Here is an 18,548-nt window from a genome sequence, read left to right as displayed (position 1 = left end):
AAACAACTGCGCAAACAAGGTGACTTTAACAATGCTACTAATCCCTTTGATTTACAGGGTTTTAAATAAAAATTCAGTATGTATTCTGCAAATAGTGAAGCTTATGAATACCATTCAGCTTCTTCTCCGTGTCTTAAGAGGAAAATTTTTTTATTTTTTATGTGGACAAGTAGTATGAAAGGTTGGGGTGTGATTCTACCTTACAGGAGAAATATTAATAAGGGATTGTACCCAAAGGCTTACGGGTGTGTAAGTATCCAAATAGGGTGATTTATTTTTTTTTTTTTATTAAAGAAGAGAAAGTATTAAAAAAAAGAAAAGAAGGTTTTCAAAGATGGAGAGGGGATATTCAAGCTATCAGTCAGGGGACAGCGTATCCCAAACCATGGTATTTGATTTCCCTTTTAGAGAATATCCCCTCCACGCAGCAGGCCTAACAGGATAATGGAACCACCACCAGTGTATTACAACAACCTTAACACCACCCCCCAAGGAAACAACTACAGGGTGTGACACAGGGGGGAGATATTATACAACAGAGTTCAAATGTTTTCAAACTGAAATGCAAAAGAAACTGCCTGGTGATACAAAGAAAAAGATATGTGCATAGTAATAAAACTTATAGGAAAAGTGATGGGGCAGAGACAGGAGGGTTGCATTTTATCAAAAATAAAAGTATAACTATGGGGTTAGGTACACAAAACATCAGAACAGTACTCAAATCAATAGGCATGATCAAAATCTATAAAGTTAAAAGGTAACAACCTCTGAACTACATTTCATGATGCTGATGGAATAAATGCATTTCAGAAAGAAAAGTGATGCTTTAATTCAACTTTAGAGTAACCTTAAAAAAAGGCATCAGTGAAAGCTGGGTTATGTCAAGCACCCATATTTACAAATGTATGCTTTACTTTGTGATCAACAGTAACACAGCATTAACAAAGCCATAATTACATGACTTGACATTTCTGAGCAACTAGTGTCATGTTCACATTAACAGTTTTCTTTCACAAATAAGTTACTAAAGTGCTGATGAAATGCTTTGGCAGCACTCAAGAAAGCATGTGTATAATTGTGCAAACACACAAATATACACATAGCTACATGCACCATAAAAAGATTTGTTCTGGCTCTTAAAAGGATCATTCACGTGTCATTTATGTAAAATAAATAATTGGGATAGAAACAATTTACTCAGCATTACTACTAAACTCAAAACTTACAAGATAACAAAAAATAGGCATAAGAATGCGTTTCATCTCTTGAAGATTTCAAATAAAAAGAAACAGTGGTAGGGTCTGAAATGAGCACTTTCACGCCGTGAAAGATGCAAACTTTTCTATTCTCACTAAGAGAGAAAAAAAATCAAAGCCTTATAAAGCTAGAATGCCTTGCTAATAAATTAGCACAAAAAAATACTACAACAGTAGTAAATCTCCTTTCCAGTTGTGGAGTGCGAGATACCAGTACCTTAACTAGAAATCACTTTATATATCAAATGACAAGTGAACGGCCTATATTAATTACGCTACAACAATGCAACCATGTGCACTCAATTTCCATATGCAGCATCTGGACAGAATATACAGTACATTTCCCAAATGATATTCATTCTTAAAGCATTCTGTCAAGTTCATTCATGGCATGGCAAGATGTTCATGGGAAGACGATGAGGAGACCGTGCCAAGGACATCCCCCTGGCTTGTGTTTCTTCTGCAGCCTTGTGAAGCATTATCATCACTACTGTGCCCAAGTCCTGAGGATGAACTAAAGAGGAGGAAAAAAATAAAATAAGAGGAAATTGGTTTCCACAACATACTGAAAGCTTGAGTAACAGAGGAGAACCTTAATTATCTCCAGTCACAAAGAAAAGACAGGAAATTTGGACTTTTAATTAGCCATTTGGAGTGCAGTTGGATATTTTTTAGCAAGATAATTTAAAAGGGAATAATTCAAGTCTGACTAAATGAAATTCACATAATCAGAATGCAGATAATTGAATTTCTACTGCATTCATTAATTCCGTGCGGAGGTGTGCGCAAAGAATTCTATGATGAGCTGTCACAGCTCAATAAAATCTCACTCAATTAATTTTTTCATTATCTCTGTATTAGATCAACACACAGGACAGTGGCTGTAATACAACACATGAACACACAGAAAAAAATACCTTTCTGAGTCGGAATCTGAATAATTTCTTTCTTGTTTTTCCTCTGGAAACCGTCTGTTTGAAGTAGCAAAGCGCTGTATTGCATCACTAACGGAGAACTCTGTCTGTCCAGAAACGCAGGCCTCAATTTCATCTGTACTTAACTGGCTTTGTAGGAACAGATGCAGCTGACTGTCAGACAAAAGTACAGCAGACTGTAGAACACTGAGGGGAAAAAATATGAAATATTATTTTCTTCTAAGGGGTTACCCTATGTTCATTCCTGGATAACCTTCCCCATTATTGCCAAAAGTCAAATTTGAGGTGCATAAAGGGAAACTGCCATTTAATTACAAACTATTCATCTTTCTGAGCTGCAATGAACTAGAAAGTTTTGAACATGACATCAGGGCACCACCATGGAATTTCCTGGGATCCTAACAGCGAGAGAGAACGATCTGAAGAAATAATGATGGGCAATAGAAAGGGCTACTTAAGAATTCACTGGTAAAAAAAATACAATCACCCCTTCACTGCTGGACAGTGAGCTCCAAATTACACTGGGTTCTCTGTTCTCTAGAAAATTAGCACCTTACTATGATCCTGTGCACATTTTTTTTGTTGCCAATCCTCTGTTTTTGAAGTGAGAAGCCAATCTACCTGCAAGAAAGAGTTTGCCCCACGTCAGGCATGGACTGGTCAGTGGAAGTGATGGGAGAGGCACTGCAGAAGGCTTAAATATTGGCAGCTGTGTGAGCTCTATTTTGTCATTTGTCCAACACAAGCCCAATGCCCATGTCAGAGTTCTGTACTATCTAGCACTTCCCCCATTTTAATCCTTCCAAAATGTGGGACACTCCAATATTACAAGAAAAGTCTAATAGGCACTTTCAAAATGGACTTAGACTAAAACAGAAAACCTACCAAAACACTTTGTATCCAAGTAGACAACCTACAGCCATAACATTTTTCCTTCTTTTTTTAAACCTCTGCAATTCATGTGAATGATTTGCAAATTTCCATGAAGTACATGCTGTTCAAACTGACCAGTATGAACCTGTCTCTACATGTTATTTTTTAAACTGTTTGAACAAGCATATTATCTTAAATAAAATGGGACTAACTTTTGCAGGAAAATATGTGCATGTCTACTGCATCAAAACATTCAACTAAATCAAGGTTACTGTGGTGTTAAGACCATAGTAACACTGTCTGAAAAACTACAAGTCCATAGCCAAGGCACAGGTTGTAGTTACTGAAGTCTTGCATATCACACAAACAAAATAAAAGTAGAAATGGATGAGGATCGAGGAAATACAGCCCATTACAATTTTTATCAGATACAGATATCAAAACCTTCATCAATATGAAGGTTAGAACGTCTACAGTCAGGGACACAAACATGTCAAACAGAAAGGGGTCAAGATAAAGATTTATGGAAGTACTTATGAACACAATTAAAATCTACATTCTATGCAGTACTGTTTCAACAGCCCCTAAAGACACAGAATCAAAACACACCAAATTTAGAACAGAATATAATACTACAACTAGCAATCTTATAAAGCGCTAATGACCAAAGCTCAGGTTTCAGCTAATACCTATCCTAAGTCAAAGCTCCAAATCATGCCAATCATGCCATTAACGAGACTAAGTACCAAGTACTTAAACAGCATGTTGGGCAAATGCTGCTGTAATGAACATTTATATACAAATGCTTTAAAAACAAGGTCAGGATAGCAAAGCAAAAAAGGCAGAAGCTATTAATGACCTCCCTCCGCACCCAGTAAACTATGCAAAGGAAAATGTTTATATCCCATTTAAAGTCTATAAGAAAATGTCAGCCCAAGGTGAAACTCTTGCTTTTAGGGGGACAAAGCATCCAAGAAATATTAGTATTTTGAAAAATGTAAAACCGTTTTTACCATGACACTATAAAATCACACACTTCTTACACCCCAAGCAGCCCAGACAGCTGGAGGCCCAAGCTCAGCTGCACCCACTTTACTGCAGGGGGTACAAAAACTCTCACACTAGCAAGTATTTATGGCACATGGTTTAAGGAAATCAGCTGTTAAGTAGCTGTAACCTGCACAAGTGAGTAGAATTTGCACAGATACAATATGAAACATTCTGTCACTGGGCTGGTCACAAGGTTATAGGAACAGTCATCAATTTTATTAAAAGGTCATGTGACAATTTAAAGGGATTTGTCTGTGATCGTATTGGAGCTGATGAAGTGTCTCTACTTGGGGACAAAAGAGTTTACTTGAACTTGGTACACAGTTTGATTTGGAATAAAAGACTGCCACTCTTGGGGCCTGCGTCTCCTGGATTTTGAGTTTTTAAAGGAAAGGTGTGTCATTGTAAGTAAGCTTACTATCGTGGGTCAGGTGAATATTCTGCTACTCAGTGGTTCTTCAGCAACAATACTTTTCCAGTCTGCTGACTGCCACTACTGATGTCCCACTACTGATGTCAAGGCCTTGACCAGCATACTCTGCAAACATATAGGAGGGCACAATAAGGTCACTTTGCCCTGACTAGTCGGGACAGGCTGCATTTGGAACAGCCAGATTGAATTAACTGAGGTAAATTGCAGGAACAATCCCAATATCTACAGATTAGGCAGTTTAATTTGGCAAGGGACACTGGCGCTAGAAGGGTCTTTCCTTCCCAAATCACTGAATTCAGTGTTTTACAAATCAGGTTACTGGAAAATGAGTGGGCAGCAAACCATAACGTAACACAAGGGTAATCCTTTGTACAAGTGTTACACTTACAGCCACAAAATTACTTTAAGTAAAGCAATTCTCCCAGTTTAAGCCTGAAAGTACCCCGCTATCCTAGATAAATTAAAAGCTTGCAGATTTTCCAACTGCTTTCTGGTTAACCAATTACTCCTACTGGTGTGCATTACATAAACAGAAAGCTTTAATCTTTGAAGCACATCTCCTGAAAGTCCATGACTGTTCAAGTAGACCACCCTATACCATATTCATAAACTCCTGGAGAACCACTCATCCAAGAAAATCTTCTTCAAATGGCACTGTAATGAATACAGTGAATTACCTTACATGACTGCGGTAGGTATATGTTATACAGAATGCAATGAAAGCACCCTGTATGCACACATACTACATTTATAACACTACACACCCATGGCAACCATACTACAGCAAAACAACTGCTAACTGGCAAAACAATTTTGATCAACTCCAATCAAACCATGTACATATCTGGTCTGAAGACAGAATGCAACACACAGCAACAGTTTTGGTATCACAGCTGCAAAAGTACACAATGGTAAATGTGCTACACAGACAACAAAAGCAACAAGTGAGTGAATGTTTGTACAACAGAAAAGGATTTTAAAGATGCAGGAAAAAGCCTTTTAACTGACAAGTACAGAAGCAGCTGCAAGGATATATAAATTCAAAAGGTCCAAGATATTACAGTCTCACCACTTCTAAAGCAGTTTCAAACACAGGCCACTAACAAATATCCTTAAAAACTACTGCTAGCCCTGGGAGGGTGGAATTATTTTTGCTACACAGTTAAAGCCAACAGAACAGCCAGAAAATTATAGATGTTAAGGTTTGGGCTTGAAAGGCAGTTAACATAAGACATCTCAAAGAAGAATACACATGCATTTTTACATTAATGTATTTGTTTCCAAAACAAATTCTTCCGTTTTATATATATATATATATATATATATATATATATATATATATATATATATATATATACACACATACACACATGAATATACATATATAAACATGCACATACAGGCACGCACACAACAGAAAAGAAAGGAATATACATAGTTAATCTCAGAATAATTCTTAGCAAAAATGCTGAATACAAAATATAAGACAGCATAGCTGTTTGCAACATTACTAATGCATTGTCTGCAGATGTCAGAGGTTTAAAATCAAAAAGTTATAAAAAGGGATCAAGGAAGACTCAGTATACTAAGCTGATTTGGATAAAGCATTTTGGTGGCAACGTTATACACTTTGAAAGTTGTTAAAATAATTAAACACCATCTGGAGTGTTGTGAAAATGTAATGCACTTCAGGGTACATTTCCATTTCTTCCCCCACTTATTCATATCTCTTGCAAGGACAACACAGCCATGGATTTACACAGAAGTAAACGTATCACTGTTTCATATTAATCTGTTGCCCTAGAACTTAACATGACAGCACAGCTGCGAGTGGGACATAAATCCCTGTCCCAGAAGACCATCTTGGAAAAATGGATCACAATTCTTTAACTTACTCAAACTTGCAGGAAAACGTGTACTAAAGCTTATACAGAACTTTCAGATGCATTCAGTGTGTATAAATATGCTCATGCGTTTTGCGACAAATGCATTCCAAGGTTGTTTGCAGGTGCTAAAACAATACACTTTGTGCATTACGAACTATTACTACTGCTGTGAATGGAAGACTGTATAAGAAAAAGAAATGTAATGAACCAATGAAGAGAGAAGGATCGCCATGATGCATACAGTAAAAAAATGAAAAGGGGACATCTTGCTTAGCCCAGCAGGGCTACTGGCTAAAAAAGCAATAAAATACCCACAGCAGTACATTTCTCTTGGGAGAAATAATTGTGGCTGGAGAAGCAGCAGCACCTACAAGCAGATGAGCTGCAGGCTGAGTGTGACAGTAGAAGCAAGATACAAAAGCAGGGCACAGAAATCAAACGGACTGATGATACCAAACAGACAATGTTCTGAGAGGGTATACAAAGTACAGCTGCAGCTTGCATAGGTTTACCATGGGCTCATTAAACAGCCACTTACGTAGACCGACATTACATTTTTAACTACAAAAAAACTCAGAATACTAGTCAGAATTCAACACACAAACCAGCATTTTCTTGAGTCATCTAGAAACAACACTGCTTCTCAAACTCCAGTCCCCCTGTACCCATGATGAGGGAGGCAATCCCACCCCCCACACATACATACCCCTTAACTCAATTATTCCAACTCTGAAATGGCTATATCTTAGGACAAAAGGAATATTGTCTCTAACTCCAGTCTCAGACTTTGTGCAACTATGCATTTTCAGTCAATCCGTCCCTCAATTCCAGGAATCGTGCTAAGGAGTCTAGGAATTGTCTATGCAAGCTGCAAAATAAGGGTTCCAGATACCATCTAAGGAATAGGGCTTCTCATCTGGAGAATGAATGCAGTCTTGTGCAGCATTTAGGTTACCGCAGTACTAGCACAGCCTAGACTATGGTCCATACACAGAAGGACCACTCCCTCTCTTCCCTTTCCTTCAGGTAGACTGCAGATGCAAGATTAGTATGAAACCACCCAAGTCCTTTTACTCAGGTAAAAAGTTTGCAATAGGGACTTACAAATTAACAAACCAAGAATCTGAATAAGAAGGTTGCAAAATGCAGAACATTTCCTCTCCCCTTACAATTGTCCAGAGGCATGCCAAACTTCTTTAACAGCCCATTAAACAGCCTTAATCTGCTTCCAAACCCGGATCTAATCAAGTCAAAAATCTATCCCATCACTATGCCAAAAGGCTGATCTTGTAACTTTTGGCTGGCTTGAGATTTCATATAGTCTCTTTCAGATACTAGAACCTTTTCTACCTACATCTGAAGTGTGGATACTCCAGCCTCTGATTTTCACCGAGTCACAAGTAGTAATTAGGCTTGCACTCCAAGGAACCACTGAAGAGCCTAGAACAATGTACCAGTCCCTCCATAAGCACTCTCTGGTTAAGTGACTTGCTCAAGGTCACACAGGAGACAATCAACCCCTGTACTCTAGGAACTATAGCTCATATTCCTTAATGCTTTGTGACAACTGCCAGATTTGAGTGTTTACTGAACTCTTCTTTGATCTTGTTCCAGTTGTTTTGGCCTTGACCTAAAAGTAACTGTGGGGACAACATAATTGCTACAAGGATAAAGTTTCGTCTGCATTTAGGTATTAGTTATTATGGTCAGATGAATGTTCTTCTGAAGCAGCAGCGCCTTTTGTTATAAACAGGAAAAGGGATACAGGAGCATAGCTGTTGTCTGTCGGGTATGAACATCAAGTACTTGCTTTGACTCCAGTCTCCCATGTCATGCAATTCCTTCCTTTTAAATTAGAGCTGAAGAACACAACCTGAAGCCAACCATGTGCCAATTACAAAAAAAGAAAAAAATGTATGGAAATGCCCTCAGTGACCTAAACAGACTAAGATGACAACACATTTCATACAGGTCACTGCATCTGTTGCTCTACTTTTCAAAAGTGACAGAAGCTGGGTTAAAAACCACATACTTCCGTACTCCCAAATTCTGGACCTCCATGTCCACCAATAGTCATGGACACAAATATTCAAATCGGCCATCCTGCAGATGGTAGGAAAAAACATGAAAACATATGCTCTTGGTTATCCTATGCAGCTTCTGAAGTCCTCCCATAATCACCAAATTTTAGGGGCCAGGCTCTGTGGCAAAGAGGGATAAAGTCCTGAATACAACCCAGGTGATGAGTTTAAATACCGATTCTCTTGCTGGAACAGCCAGGAAAGTTTGGGAGAGACTAGCCAATGATGACTCACCACTCATACGAGAAAAAAATGGTGGTTCACAGTCAGCAGATTCTTCCCATTTAAACAAGTTTTACAACATCATGGCTAGAGACCAACACAGAATGTAGGCTTGGTGCTCTCAACATGGAGATGGTAGCTCTCAAATACACAGTAGGTCCCAACATTGATGCGGCAGGTCACATCAATCACCACGGGATGCAAATCAGGGCTAAAGAGCTGCCTCTATAGGATGTACCCTGCATTATATGCAGGCTGTTAATTGGCTGGGGGGATGACAGCTCCAAGTAAGGGGGTAAGCCATATTGCCCCAAGCAATGGGATGTGGTGCTCAACCCAGCCAAATAGTAAGCAAAGCAGAAAGAAGGCAGAGTTAACAAGCCATCCTCATGGCTGCCCAAAATGATGACCCACCTGATGCACTCATCCCTATGCTGGGGATATCCACTATATGGGAGAGAGCGGGTACAAGTCTGACCAGAGAAGGCCTGAAGGTCAGCAAGTACACAAAAAGAGCAACAAGGAAGAAAAATCTAAATTATAACATTTTTGTGTGTATAAATTAATGCTGTAGCTACTATGCATGAAACCCCTAAAAAGGGACATATGGCCCACCACAATTCAGATTTCAACTTGTATACCCAAACTGTGGATATTTAAAACAAGCACACACAAGCTTCATTTTGACTTTTTCATAGTGTTCGTCCTATAGACTTCTTAAGAGTGCCCACGCTCTGCCACATTTACCAATATGACTAGACAAATTATTAGAGCTTGATGTTTTCAGACGACCTCTGCCAACAGTAGGCAAAGTTTTTCTGTGGCTTGGTATCAGTAGTAAGTGGCTGACCGTAAACTCCACAGTTTTAGGTCATTCTGAAGATAACTGAAAAGCCATACAATCAGCAACTGCCACATAAGGACAGAAATTAGTCTCCGTAATAGCCAGTCAAATAACTCACACTCCAAGTTTCCTCCCCAACCCCCCCCCCCCAAAAAAAAAATCCCTCTGAAAATGCTACAATCTGTATGAAACCCACACTAGATGCACAGAATAATGTAGTACAAGATGGACAAGTGTGCGTATCAAGTCCCACACCAGTATCAAGCTAGACATCACTTCAGTGCTTAACTACCCACCCTTATGAAGTGCTGGATAAGGCACAGTAGTGACAGTGTATAACTGCTGTGGTCCACACGCCACTGCCAGCTATAACATGAGCCACGAGTGGAAAATTAATGCAGCACGTCAAAATCAGAATGCAGTTGGGATGAGGAGTGGATGTACTTAAGAGTAAATTCATACAGACATGGGTTGATTACTCTACATAACAGTTATACAACAGAGCATACCTTTTTTAAATTGTTACACAAGAAAAACTGATCACTGTAGAAGGGAACACATCAGGATATGAATATGCCCTGCAAAAGGACAATAACCTATTAGAACTGACACTGCAAGCTGTGGTCTTCAAATATAATGCAAGATGCATTTATTAAAAACACGCTATATAGAGTGATGACAATGTGGTGAACATAAAGCAAATGTCTACTTGGATCAAATGAGAAAGTTTTATTTTTAATTTATGAGAAATGAACCATTTAAGCTTGAGAAACATTTAAATTTCAAAACTACAATATGAAACAACTGGTCTTTCATCCACAAAGGTAACAGGATCATGCAGTAGCTCTCCTGTTGCACACTAGCCATACTTCATTCTTGCCAAGTATGCTACCTGTGGTGTGACAGCCACAGCAAAAGGCCTGTACTGGGAGTAACAGCTTGCATTTGCGCAATACAGCTGATGTAGACAGGGGAAGGGACAATGTCACACAGCTTGTACATGGAATACTGTCTCTTACTGTAACAGCAGATGGGTACTGTGTACCTCAATGTGCTGCATAGGGGTATCGCACCATCCAATGTGTAGCTACTTTTCTCCCTGATGAGTGGCACACTGCAGTGGTGATGCTCCTACACAAGGATGGCCTTACAACTGACCTGGGTAATTACAGACCTATAAAGGACAAACCACATAGTGCAAATTGCAGGCGTTTCAGAAAGAGAATGAAAGTTACCAGCAGTGTTCTGCAGGTCTCAGTGCTGGGACCTCCCTTGTTGGTATTTACTTATCAGATCTCCAATTTGAAAGCCAAGACCTCTAGCTAACAGTCTGAAGACAACCGTGAATGGCACTTTTTTGTCAAGTCTCCATGCAACACTCAAACCCTCCAGAATGAACTCTCCCTAGTCAACTCCTGGTGTACTAAAATTGGGATTCAAGTAAATACTTAGTTTAGTACTTTTTGGTAGAACCCCCACTCCCTTCATCATACTGTATAAATAACACTACTACAAAATTAAAATGTGCTGGGGTCCTAGATACTTTGACTTCTCTTTTGACCATCATGTGATAATGATGGTCAGAACCATCCTTGTATTTCGCCCAACTGATTGCCAAAGGAATATCAAAATCTAAACTGTTATACTGAGCACTGACCAGGCCAATTATAAGAACAATGGTCCCTCCGGGCTGCATCTCACTGAGCATATCAGTTGGAAAGACTCCCAACCAAACATAATGCAGGTCTACAGTCTCTGAGCTACCAAGACAGGCTAGAAGCTTTAGCCCTTTCAGTGTTTTAATGACTTAGGAGGGATCTCTTGCACATCATGCCTAGACTGTTGTAAACCTCCTGTTTCTTTCCAAATCGGATATCTCCACCGATACTACAACCAGGGACCCAACACTTCACAAATGGATAACGCACTGAGGGGGCAGGTTTGCATCCCAGCACCTCCCACACCTCTGGAATAAATTTCTCATATATGTTAAGCAGTGTGACTTACTATTGTTCTTTACAGAAAAATAGAGGACTGGATGGGCATCCACAAATTTACTCTGGGGCTGACTGGTATGGCCTTCCTGGAGAAAGGAACCCCTGCACAAGATGGGTTGCTAACTGGCTCACTGACAGAACCCACACTGTAAAAGTTGCAGACTCCAAATCTGACATCAAAGCAGTGACATGTGGAGTACCACAGGGTTCCGTCCTGGGACCTCTCCTGTTTGGTATCTACTTCTCTGAAGTACAGGCTAACACAGAAGGCCTCTGGCTAACAAAGTTTGCAGATGACTGCAAACTAGGAGCAATAGTCAAGTCCCCAAATGATGTGGACATCCTACAGAAGGGCCTCACTAAGACAGATGCCTGGTGTCAGAGCCATGGCCTCAAGCTCATTGCCAAAAAGTGCAGTGTCATCCCCTTTGGTAAAAACTCTGTACCCATGAACTACCACATAGGCAGCAATCTACTTAACACCAAAAGTGTGATAAGACTTGGGACCCAGGTGGACAGTAGTCTCTCCTTTGATAGTCACATCACCACAGTAATCAGGAAGTCCTAAGTGGCACACATCATAAAAGGGTTCCCCATCCAGGAAAAAAAGAGGTCATTGTTTCCCTCTACTCGACACTCAGACCCATTAGAGAGTACAATGCCCCTTTTGGAATGTACCTCTCAAGACATCTGCAGCAGCTGGAAAGGCCACAGAAGCACCTCACAGAGGATTACTGGCCTCAAACAAATGCCCTACATGGACGGCCTCAAAAAACTCCAGCTTTACTCCGTAGCATATCGCCTACTCAGAGGTGATCTCTGCCTAACATATAAAGCTATGTCAAACCCAGAGCTGTTGGACATGCTATAACTAAAGAAATCCCAATCCCTCTGAGCTACATTGTTCTAGGGACCTAAACCTTGTCACCACAATAAATGGGACATGCTGGAGGGATAGATTCATGTCCCAGAGACTTCCCATATTCTGGAACAGGCTACCAATCTATGTCAAGCAAAGTTCTTCATTAGCACTCAAGAAAAATCTTGGAGTGGATGGGAAATAGGAAATACACCCCAGGGATCATTTCTGTGTCTCTGCTCGACAGTGGCACAGGAAAATAACTTTCTTGGGTGGCTTAAGCCAGGGAACCTTGTTGGCTTACGTAGGCCCTTGGGCCGATAGCCTAGTACCTACCTATGAAAGGAGGTGCGGCCTGAGGCAGGATTACTGGCAGCATGAGAATGGTCATGGTATTTTTTTGGCCTTTGAATATTTATGCATCTATGGGTTGTGCCATGAACAAGTGGGATCAGTGTACCCTGAAAAATCCTTAGACGATCCATATGAAAACTGTTAATTCTTCCCAGACAATACAAAAACCTGCATCAAAAGTTTAGGAATAATCCTATTTTTGGATTCCTCCCCCAAACAATATTCCCACATACTCTCATCAGAATACACATCCAAACAGGACACAACGCATCAGGTAAGTCGCATATAAATCTTCTCTTTACTTCCACCATTCCCTTTTAACACTAAACTAAGCAGCAAGTAGGAAGCGTGGCGTTAATGTAGCAATGTCATGCCAAAACAACGTACCTCTTCTACTGTATTCACAGGACATGGTCACCTGTAGAGAAGGACTTGTAAACACCAGTGTCTCGGACTTTTCAACCTTTCTCACTGACTAAACCAAAACAAAATATTCCTGAAAATAAAAATAAGTCAACAAAACTATGCTGTTCAGCACACAGCAAAGACTAAATTTTCCTCAAACTGCAGCATCACACTCAGACAATTGAAAACACCAACTTTGTCTAGCTAGATCCCTTTCTCAACTCTCATCACATGCAGTTGACCAGAAGTAAATACTGTTCTGGGCAAAGGAAATCTCACTTATTGCCCCCCACCCAAAGTACAGCTAGAGACAATGTTGTCCTTCTACCACAATCCAAAAAGGCCCTCCCCTCTGTTTGCATCTGCCTCAAAAAATATATATATAATCTGTCAACTCCAGATCATCTCTAACCACATCTGGAGATTCCCATCCAAGAGGATATCAATGTGACACCCTGGACAAAACACAGTGGCTGCCACTGTACACACTCACCCTTCTGCTAGGGTCTAGGACTCAAACTTACCAATGCACAATCCTTCCCCTTCTTTACCACGGGTCAAATTCCTATATACCACTATCCCCACTCCATATACAAAATGAAACCTCACAGAACATGCCTAGTCTATCTTGGGATCCAACATCTGGGAGTCTATACCCAAATCAGCAACACCTTTTCTATTAACACTTGCAACAAAAGCACCTTAAAACATTCTCTTTCCCAAGCAAGCAAAATGCAGTTGCTTTAACAATGGCTACACTACCACCCAGCCCCCTGTTGTACCAACCTCATCCAATACTTCAACAGCACATTAATATTATTTCAGTCACTTGGCTATTACCTACATGTTTTGACAAAGGCTCTAAGATTTTCCTCTACTTCTATGCGTTCTTGAATAGCATAACTTGACTTCTGCTGCTCATCTCGTTTCAACATATTTCACATTTTCTTCTTTATTTCTTGCGCAAGTAAGAGCACAGCCAGGCTGAACCTAACATTTCATGTGGATCAGTTTTTATTCCAGTTAAATTCATTAATAAATATTTTTATTTCCATTTTGTAACTGTGAAACTCTGGACAAAAGCCCCTTTTCAGCACAGCCCCAAGGAGAAAAGCTCCACAGTATATACAGAAATTTGACAAAAATATATATTTGTGAAAAGTAACAATACAGTACAAAAGCAACAGCACAAAAAAATTGACAAACTTATTTTGCTAGAGTAATAGTACAGTAAAAAGGTGAAGATGGTTACTGTGATTTCAAAGAAAATAAGTAAATTCTTTGCTATACAAGCGGTCAGTTCTACGAAATAAAAAAGCAATAATTGTCCAATACAAAACAGTTGAGTCAAATTCTGATAGGACACCGTAACTGTGTGATACTATAGTAGCACAAGGTTGCATCAGTGGTAAGAAGACTTTGCGCAGATGGATAGAAAGGGAGTAGGGAGTGGGAACTAAGAAAAGGTGGGAAAGTAGGAGGAGGTGCAGAAAGTTAAGTGAATACATGACCTAGGTGAAAATATCAGTAAAAACTGGGATATCACCATAATGTAAGAAGATTTCCATGGCATACTGCTGTAACGAGAACACTACAAATTGTATTACAGAAGTCTCACATACACTCATTACTAAAGGGAGCCTCAGATGCATGTCAAGATGGAATAAAAATGTCAAACTGATTTTATGCTCCAAGAAAGTCAATAAAATTTCTTCATACAAAAACAAGAATAGTTACTTTGCTCCAATAAACAGTGAACTCCCTTTTACACTTTTAAAGTGTTTCTGGAGTGAGGCTTTACCCTTGCACAACTGACATTTACATATAACATCTCTTACTGCAGTGCCTCAGACCGGGGGGGGGCATACAACCACAGTAATAATAAATAACACCCAAACCAGGTAAAGCCCACTGGAGTAATGTACCGGTAATTGACGATTACTCAAGATCACACAGTAGGCAAATGTGGGCCGATAGAATCATGTAAGTACCACAGGAACTACAGCCCTCAGCTTTAAACCTCAGTGCCAACTGCCAGACATCCTGGCATTAGTATATGCCTCCCCCCCCATCAAGCAAAGCCTCACTGTTCTGTTAGACAGCTACACTTGCAGTCCTGAGTTCCAACAGACACCTAAATACACAAAATATACAAGTGTACACACCTGCATACAGAAATGGAAGGAACAGATGACTGGAAAATGGAAATCTGCACAGAATAAAATGAACCAAGGAACACACAAGTGTCCTCTTTCTAGTAATAAAATGCATTAACAAGGCAAGGGGAAAAAGAACTATAGTTTATTCATACATCAGATGTGGACTTACAAAATGTAAAGTGAACGTTTTCATTCCAATTCTTCAAAGGAAAAAAGAAAAAGAACAGGACACTTCCCAAGGAATGTGTTTGGTACAAAAATTACAAAGGAAGTGGCACGTATTCAATTTGAAAACACCATGATGAAAAATGTAACACTTCTACAATATGAACTGCCCATAAGTGCATAATCTTGTGGCAAAGCCACTAGTCAGTTCATAAAGTATGCAACATGGGAAGTATTTGCAGTATTTTCATGTGACCATTACATAACTTAGTCATGAAACACCTTCTACTTAATATTGTATTTGAAATAAAGAACTACTGAAAAATCTGCAACCATTGCCTTTGTTTCCATCTAAAAACAGGTGCTTGAAACTCCATTCAGTTTTAGGTTGTCTAAGAATGCCGTTGTAGCATTTATTTTTGACTTTTCAACATGTACTGATTAAAAAATGGTGAAATGATTTGGGAGTGGCTATTTTACTCATTTACAAAAATTACACACAATAGGTATACTGACAATTTTACCACCACTAAACGGAGCGTTTATGCTCTCCAAACCATAATCCTTTAGTAAGTAAAAATATTTCTTAATCTATAAAAAGTTAATTTTTTTATTTAGAAATGTTAACATTTGCGATATCCTGCAATCTTGTTTTCAAGTTATTCAGGAAATTAAATGCCTACATCTATAGGTCTCTTTCTTAGCAATTTTACCTCAAGAGAGAAGGATAAATGAAATACAAGTCTGTACATGTTTCAACATTTCTGAGCTAAACAATCTGAATTTAAATACAGTTCACATTGCATACACCTTTCCTCTTAAAAAGGACAGCACGTTTACTCTTCAGTTGTTTTGTCCAACTTCAGAATGCATAAACAGTAAATCGAGCATACCTTTAGGTGAGGAAATTTAACCAGCTGCTCTAGGAGGAGATGCAACCGGCATGTTCAAAATAGAAACTAGTAAGAATATGCTGTGCTCGAGTGACAGCAATTAAATTCTCCCCAAACTAAATTAATGATTTGTACAACTCTTTTCAATACAGTGGTAATGCAGAAACTAAACATTCCTATCACAATAAAGAGCTGAAGATTTTCAGTTATAAAACACAATTCGTGTGAAACATGATTAAGGTACAACTGATAAAGCAGTAAATTTCAACTTTATATACACAGAGCTAAATACACCTTGTCGTACAAAAGGGGGGGGGGGAAGGATGTAAAACCAGGACAACTCCCAACAAAAGGCTCCACGTAGCCCAAAAGCTCAAGTAATTGCAAACCCTATGTTGGGATGGGATACCTGCTTCACCTTGGGGGCTACAATCGTCACTGCTATATTTACCCCACTAAGATAGACATAATGAAAAGGGGTAATCTGTGAGGATTCATGTTAATATAATAAAAAAATGCATTAAAACTGTCAAAGTCTGTCAATTTTCATTTGTAAGTTCTCTTTTATTTGAAGTCACAAGCACACACAGTAGGCAAAGGAAATGTGGTTCATAGGCAAGTGCTAGCTCAGCTGCCCTTGTAGGACAATTTAAGCCTAGCCACTTTTCCGTTCACTGGTGAGAATCAAACCCTGAGCTTTATGTCTATGAGAAACACCTTAACCATTATACCAACATAACACCAGTTTAGTCAGCAAATGGATGCTCCACACCCCTCATCCCTTCTACTCAAAAGGTCCACAAAGAATTCACCTTGCACATACTTGCCATTCTCAATTATCCCTCATCTTTACCAGAGAGGAGTGAAACATTACACTCAACATTGGATAAGGGAGTTGGACAAATCACCTTGTGCCATCACACAACACTGTTCATCTATAGTTCCTTACAGAGACAAAAATGCCCCTGGACAGGTTATCGTTAGCCACTGAATTAAACTGTGCCTTCTTTTAAATGAGAGAGCTCCATTTAACCAATTTCTGAAGAGCTGTCCCAATAACTAATAAAGAGGGATACACTAACTCTAGGGTCAATGCACCTCAGGAATAAGGAAAATATTTCCCCAACCAAATCACAATTATCTTCATAAACTGTATGAAAAAAAAAAAAAAAACACATGACTCAATCATCTGGCTATCGACTTAATACCCATCCATCTTCAGGAGAGCACAGTGTTTGTATATGCGGTTTGATTTTATTTCTTGATCAAATGGATTCCCGTCTAAGGCTTGCTATACTGCCCCTACTAGGAAGGTATTCAGCATTCAGGTACACATACTGTACAGGTACATACAAACTGAAGAATCAAGTCAGTGATAGAAAGTTGATGACTTTCCTGTAGTCCAGCAAGCTATGTAAGTTGAGGAAAAAGAAGCCAATGCAGCCTTCCCTCCTTCCTGTGACTAAACAGAAGCACAGGATGACATGTCTGAAGCTTAGCACCACACAATTTTACTTTCACAGAACTGCTACAAAATGCTTGCCTGCTTAGTAAAGAGGATTAAGTACATCAAATAAATCAAGAAAACAGCATCAGCAGTTCTGAGGCCATCGTAGCAGCAGGGATGTCAACAGCTAAAAAACAATCAAGTAAACATTAGAACTGAATGGTATAAATGTTGGTCCTGTCACATGTTTTTCCATTTTACACAAATATCGCATATTCTGAATAGATGTTGCATCTCTGCACACTGGAGTCTAATAGGATGGGCCTACTGCCATAAATCACAACATTAAGCATATCAAAAACAAACTTACCATGTTAACCTCACCACAAACATATCAGTGCTTTGTTTTACATAGCTGCAACATGGACACGAGGCATTTAGAATTCGACTAGCGTACCCATTAAAGGGTCTAGTGCAAAGTACGTTTAGGAATATGCTGTAGTCTCAATGCTTATGGCAAAAATCTCAGAGTCATTTGGCTTAAAATACTTTATACCAAAGTATGAAAACCACCAATGTAGAAGTTCTAAGCTAAAAGTAATAATCAGAGTCTCCATGATCCTTCAGATGAGACATTAAACTAAGGCCCCGTCTGCTAGAGGTGGTGGTAACTCAAGTGGATGTAAAAA

The 18,548-nt window shown here is 39.3% G+C and overlaps 1 protein-coding gene across 2 annotated transcripts in view; it reads right to left on the bottom strand.

Moving 5' to 3' along the window:
• Positions 1-669: 669 nt before the first annotated feature.
• SNX10 (sorting nexin 10) overlaps positions 670-18,548 on the bottom strand; it is a 654,311-nt gene continuing 636,432 nt past the window's right edge. For both annotated transcript variants that reach the window (XM_044066784.1, XM_044066786.1), the window contains 2 exons: positions 2,174-2,377; positions 670-1,770 (listed from right to left, as the gene is read on the bottom strand). In XM_044066784.1, coding sequence (XP_043922719.1) covers positions 1,641-1,770; positions 2,174-2,377 — 334 coding nt within the window. In that variant the 3' untranslated portion in view covers positions 670-1,640. The remainder of the gene's footprint in view (positions 1,771-2,173; positions 2,378-18,548) is intronic.

This window comes from Protopterus annectens, chromosome 3.part1, assembly GCF_019279795.1.
Source record: "Protopterus annectens isolate FY-2018-M chromosome 3.part1, PAN1.0, whole genome shotgun sequence".
NCBI lineage: Eukaryota > Metazoa > Chordata > Ceratodontiformes > Protopteridae > Protopterus > Protopterus annectens.
Note: the sequence above shows the minus strand (reverse complement) of the source record. Positions and strands in the feature narration are given on the sequence as shown.